Below are 6,501 nucleotides of genomic sequence, written 5' to 3' on the forward strand. Positions count from 1 at the left end.
AAAGTCACTGATGAAGATGTTGAACAGTGCAGGCCTGATGACCAAGCCCTGCAGAACCCTGCTGCCCACACCCTTCCAGGTTGAGAAGGACCCATCCACTACCACCCTCTGGGTGTGGCCCTCCAGCCAGTTGGCAACCCATTTGACTGTGTGGGTGTCGACACTGCAGCCCCCCAGTTTCTTAATGAGAACGGGGTGAGACAGTGTCTAAGGCCTTCCGGAAGTCCTGGAAGACTATGTCCACTGCTACCCCTTACTTCAGGATATAGACAGATGTAAGATTTGAAATTGAGCATTTCATCCACTGACAGATATACAGCTCCTGCTGTGCCCCTCTCCACCTCCTGCCACAGTGTTAAAAAAAAGTTTACAGCAGTGCTCTGGGCCACGATACAGGGTTGCTCAGCTCAAGAGGTGGATCATCTCCCCCTCCTACTGTCACAAGTGACTGGTGAAGGGGTGGCACAGAGCCAGTAAGCATTCCCAACCCCAATATATCCTTTGGCTCTAGTTGTGCCTCCCAGCCTGCCACAAAGCCATAACCCTCCAGCCTTTTAACCCCTGGGCACAGCCTCTAGCCCTTGGCTGCTTAGCCACAGCCCTGTTCTGTCAGTCCCCAGCTGCTGGCCCAGCCAGCACACCTACTTCAGTCCCACCCCATGACATGCCATAACATGTTCCCTTATCATGGCCATTAGATGCTGGCATACCTTAGGCCCTGGTTTACCCCCTGGTCCACCAGGCCATGCCCCTGCTCCTCCCTCCAACCTTGGACATCCTGCAGTAAATGTGGAGGAGTGTGATATTAGTTACTTAATTTTACTGACATACTTCTTCTACTTTCCTATGTAGACATGCTGACCCAGAGTTAGGCGGCAGGGAGCAGGACACCGTATTGTGGAACAGCGTGAAGGGTACTGATTGTAAACTGAACAGTTACATGCCAAAATATTTACTATGACCTCTAAGCATGACATGCAACATAAACTGGAACTAACAACCAATGGCTTGTCAGTTCTAGTACCACACTGGAGCTGACCATCAGTCCCAGCCCAGGGACTGCAGTACAGCTGGTTCAGGATTTTAGTGTAGTGCCAGATGTGGGACCAACCAGCAAGCTATGCTGGTATCTCCATGGACCAGTCAGACAACAACTGAACATGCCTTACTTAATACAATCTGGAAATACTCCTCCAAAAAGAGTCCTAACTTTGCTGTATGATCACACTTATCATGCATGTTACTGCTTGGATGCACTTTAAAGTTCAGTTAACACATCACAAGTATAACATGCAACAAGGTCTGACACCATCTGCATTTCTGTGAAGGATCCAGCTAGTACTATATCAGAAAACTGTCATCATAGCCCACCAATTGTGCTCAGTAAAAAGATAAAGCACACCTTCCAAGAACTTGTTAGAGCAGTGCAGAGAGAGAGAGAGAGAGAAGTGCATATAAAAACAAACCAAAAACCTACCTTCTCTCTATTTGCAAACCCCCAGATGGCAGCAGCTATTTCAATGGCAAATATTACAAGAAGGAAGGCAAAGAACTAGAAGAGAAAAGATCAAGTCACTGTCAATCAGACCCTTGATATAAGGAATCATTTCACAACTGCAGGGTTTAATTATGACAAAATATCAAACGAACTTGCTCAAAACCCTACATTTCTATTAAAATTACATAATCTAACAAAGTGATATAACCATGGTAAACTGTAATGCATCTTCTGAATCTGCTTAAAAAGAAAGTGTACATGGGACACAGAACATGCCATTTAGAATTTGTTCCTATAGTTTGATGAGGATATTGTAGGTGTGGTACTTCTCAGTCCAGGATCTCTGCTCTACAAGTTAGCATTCCTTAAAAATTAGAAGTTTAAAAAGGGAATTCTTATTGCAAGCCAACTTAGTAGCAGGAGTAAAAATAGAGAGATTTTGGTGGCAGTCTGTTTGGGTATTAAATGAAAGGCCAGTCAGATCTTTTGTTTGCTCTTGATCAGTGTCAGCTGAATTCATGGGCTATTATCCCTACTTTCAGCCCAGTATGTTAACACTGCAAGAAGTTCCTAAGGTCAAGCAGAACATTATATAGACATGTGAGGAGCAGTTTGCCATCTTACCAACGCTGTTAACTTAAACTGTCCTAGGGCAGTGGAGAAGTGCACCATAACGTTAACAAGAAGTAGGACAGGATCTTAAAAATAGCCAAGATCTGGTGTTTTGCATCTTAGATTTACATATGTAGCCTGTTTGCAACTCTTGGGGAGAATCACATTTCTGCTGGCAGGGAGTGATAAGAAGTCAGATATTAGATAACCAAAATACAATCTTCAAGAGAAAGAGGAAAGCTTTGTTTTCAGATACAAAAACACACAAAAAAAATAATGAGTTGCTTTCTCCCAGCTGCAACAGCAGCCTTTGTTAACAGTTATTCCTGTGAAGGTTTAAAGGAGACTTTCTGAACAACTATTTAGATGTGGGTAAGTGAGAGGCTGGACGAGGCCTGTATGATGCTGCCCTCAAACTAAAAAAAAAACCAAACAAACAAACAAACAAACACCACTACCAACAACTACAGGCATTTTTTTGGATGAAATAAAGACCCATGCTTTTGGGATTAAAGTTTTAGTCCCATCAGTAATTTGTCAGTCATCTGTATCAGATGCACTAGCTACACAATAGTTAAGTGCCCAGAACTGCCTACTCATCTATCTGACCTGCTTTCACACACCTCCTGCACAGACTTAATGCTTGAGGGCTGTAGCACATTGTTCTGCTTAGACACAGCAAGGTTTCAAAACACCAATAATCTTGATGCACAAGATTTAGACCATTTTACAGTACTGTCTAATGTTCATAGATCTGCTGCATATCAATAGCACACCTCCAGAATTTAATTCTTTTGATCAACTGCTTGCCACTTTCATCTGCACAAATTCTAACCTAAAGCCAACTATATTAAAATACTTACCAGGCCAAGCATGCACTGTGACTCTTGAAGAGCACCACAACATCCCAAGAAACCAACTAGCATCATGAGTGCGCCAGCTCCAATGAGAATGTAAACCCCTAGGGTAGGAAAAAACAGATGAAGGCTAGAAAAGTCCTTACCAACAGAGAACTGCAAGTTCATGGTTTATTAAACAAGTCCTTGGAAAGAGATATAAACACTAGCAAAGCATGGTAGTTTTAAGTTGCTATGGTTAAGTTTTTCAAACACAATCATCCTTCAAAATGAGAATTCAATATATGAATTTGTAGCAGAAGTGAAACGGCAAATATAACCATGTCAAAAAGCAATAAAAACAGGTGACATATCAGCACTTTAAGTCTGATCACAGTTTGAGAACAACCATCTTGGCTCAATTCTCTCCAAACCCTGATGAGGTCAGAATTCTAATACTGTATTTTCTCACATACTACACATTCACAAATAAAGACAGTTGTTTTGGGGGAGGGCAGAATGGGAAAGATTTTCCAGAATTATGGCTGCATAGAGCAGGGATATTTTGCAGATGACTCATCCTCCCTTTCTTGCTTAACCAAGAAGTTTAGTACTCAACAGCAGCTATGCTTGTCCCCCATAGGTGGATCTAGGATTTTGATAAGAACTAATAAACAAACATTCTGCAAGGTTGTCAGATGGGCATAGTTAACAAAAAGAGAAAAAGATAAGTTTTAGGATAAGGATAAATGGCTATCCTAAGCAGCATTTCACCTTCCTAAGAAGAACCGGCTGCAGTCTAGGCTGGAGATTGTGACTAGGATGTACCAATACTCCTGCTAGGACTAAAACCCACAAGTTCTTGTTTAGAGGGTCTAGCACCTCTACTCCCCATCAGATTGATCACCATATTTGGCACCAGGAAGGAATGTTACCCCGTGGTCACATTGGTACAGACTGGGCAGTTTGGTCTTCCTCTGTAGTGGGGTGAAGAGGTGGGTATGGATTTTAACAACACTTGCAGCAGCAACACGACACCATTATCCCCCTTCATTACCTGCAGCAGGTTAGGATGCTGTCTATGCCTTATAGCTGCACAGCAGGATTGTGTCATTTTAGTAATACATCAGACAAGGATTTGTGTGGCATGGTTTGGATAGAGATGATCCTGCCTCAGTTAGGAGCCAGGATTAGATCAGTGGGAGCCAAACTTTTTTCCAGATATACCACAAGTTAGCTCCACATCCTCTCCATGCACCATTCTGATCCCCTTCCCTTGCTCAATCTGCTGCTCTGCTTCCTTCCTTATTTGCTACCTTGCTTTCTACTTCCTGAATCACCTGCCACTATACTGCCTGTCCTCACCCCGCTCTGCCACACATCCATGCTACAGGGTGGCCACCCCTGGACCAACTTACCTCCAGAGGTCCCTTCCAGCCCTACTTTTCTAATAATTTTAGAAGTAAAGAATGCATCAGGAAGTTCTTAGAGTAATTTTAATGAATTTAAGCCAGGACAGCTTGATGGAAGCAGCCTTGGATGAATGAAGGAACTAGTTAAAGAAAGGATGGAGCCACTGGCAGTATGTGCCAGTTCTTAGATGACAGGTAAGGTTTCAGAGGACATGACGCAGGCTAATGTAGCGCCTATCATCATTCCCTTAGTCGTCTTTTTAAGGTGGTCAGCCTGACTTCAACACCTGGGGAGTCAGAGAAGCAAACTGTTTGGTAGATGAATAGGTGATGATCAGTACCTGTCACCAGGGATTTAAGAACAAAATCATGCCAAACCAACTTGATTTCTTGTTTTGACAGAGTAGCTGGTTGGGTGGATAATGAAAAAGAATGTAGTAGGCCCAATATGTTTGGACTTTGGCTTGTAGAATACCACCAGATTTATTACTATTCTCATAGGTAAGCTAGAGAAATATGGACAAGGTAGAACTAGTATTAGGTTAATATTACAATTGGCTGAATAACAAAAAAATAAATAACTAATGGACTCAACACCAGAACGGCAGCAGTTCTCAAATGGGATTTTTACAGGGGCCTGTTCAACATTTGTTACTGATGCGGATACACAGGGATAGAGCAAAATTATCATTTTTTCAGACAAAGTTGAAGTTCACAAACAATTTGGAGGTCAGAATTAAAATTCAGAGGGCTACAGACCATAAGATGAAGTTCATTAAAGGAGTATAAGGTACTGGACAGAGAAGAAAAACCATGTACAGATACATAATAGCAGCAGCAGCAGCGAGAAGGATTATTAGTGAATCAAACTTAATGGGAGTTGGCAAAAGCAATTTTGTGCTGCATTAGAAAGTATTGTTTTCCAAGAGTGGAAGTTGAGAGTACCACTATTTGGTGCCTGTTAGGCCTCATTTGGAGTATACTGCAGTCAAATTTTGGGACACTAACAAGATAGAGAGGAACTGAATGGGGTCCAGAGGCATATGACAAAGAAGGAAAGGCTGAAGGAACTGTGTGTGCAGAGTTTGAGAAAAAGGTGCAGATTTGGGACATGGAGGAATACATACATTTTCATAGGTTTGAAAAATTGATGGAGAACAACCATTCTCCATTGCTATTGCTTCAAAAGAGGTAGGACACAAAGCAATGAGTTTAAATTGCAGCAAAGCAAACTTGAATTCAATTCTTAAAATAAGCAAATAAAAAACAAAGCAATCCTATAAATTCTTAACTCTAAACAATCGAGCAAGCTGCCTATGACCTTTGTGGAAACTTCTTCTTTGGAGGCTAGAGTGGTGACTGCATAAGTCTGGGATGCTTTATGAACCAACAATCCTGTAGTTTTTCAAGAGGTAAGACTAGATCAGTGAGGACCATATTTGTGGTGCGTGCCACAAAGGTAAGTCCCACATTCTCCTCAAGTGCTACTCTGATCGCTTTCCCAATCTGCTACCCTACTTTCTGCTCCATGCCTTGTGCTCTCTGCCCAATCTGCTGCTTTCTACTCTCCACCTTATTGGCTATTGTCTGCCCCTCCCTGATCTGCCACAAGCCAGAGAGGCAGTCTATTTTAAGGCATGCATGCCACAGCTTGGTCACTTCTGGACAAGGCCCCTTCCAACCCTGTGAATAGGATAATCCTTAGAGTGAAGTGTTCCCTTCTTTACATGAAGCATTTAAATATGTTCAACAAAAATGCAAAAAACTACAAGAGGTTAGCCAGTTAAGTGGGCAGCCTCTTCAGCCACAAGTTCAAACTCCTCTGCCTTTTAAAGAAGAGGAAACAGCAATTTAGGCAGCCCCTTCCCCTCCAGAGGGAAGCAACTTGGGCCACATTTTGCCTACTTTACAAGGATGTGCTGGAGTGAAGGTCAGTCAATATTTCTGACCATCCACTCTAGAATTCTGACCATCGTTCTCTGCCGCAAGCCTGGCAACAGCCTGCACGTGACTCCCCAGCTATTAACAGGGATTCATAAGAGGAACTTGCACCCTCTAGTATACATAAGTGTGGGGGAGAGCCACAGGGGAAAGGGTACAATCTCAAATTTGAGTGAATTTATTTTTTTTTTTTTTTTTTTTT

General features: G+C 42.5%; 1 protein-coding gene across 1 annotated transcript in view; it reads right to left on the minus strand.

The window, feature by feature from the left end:
• The window catches only part of CD9 (CD9 molecule), a 58,560-nt gene that overhangs the window by 23,169 nt on the left and 28,890 nt on the right, over positions 1-6,501 (minus strand). The window contains exons 3-4 of the mRNA XM_019515996.1: positions 2,974-3,071; positions 1,478-1,552 (exon numbers count right to left, since the gene is read on the minus strand). Of these exons, the coding sequence (XP_019371541.1) occupies positions 1,478-1,552; positions 2,974-3,071 (173 nt within the window). The remainder of the gene's footprint in view (positions 1-1,477; positions 1,553-2,973; positions 3,072-6,501) is intronic.

Source organism: Gavialis gangeticus, unplaced genomic scaffold (genome assembly GCF_001723915.1).
Source record: "Gavialis gangeticus isolate Ggan-Ray unplaced genomic scaffold, GavGan_comp1, whole genome shotgun sequence".
Lineage (NCBI taxonomy): Eukaryota > Metazoa > Chordata > Crocodylia > Gavialidae > Gavialis > Gavialis gangeticus.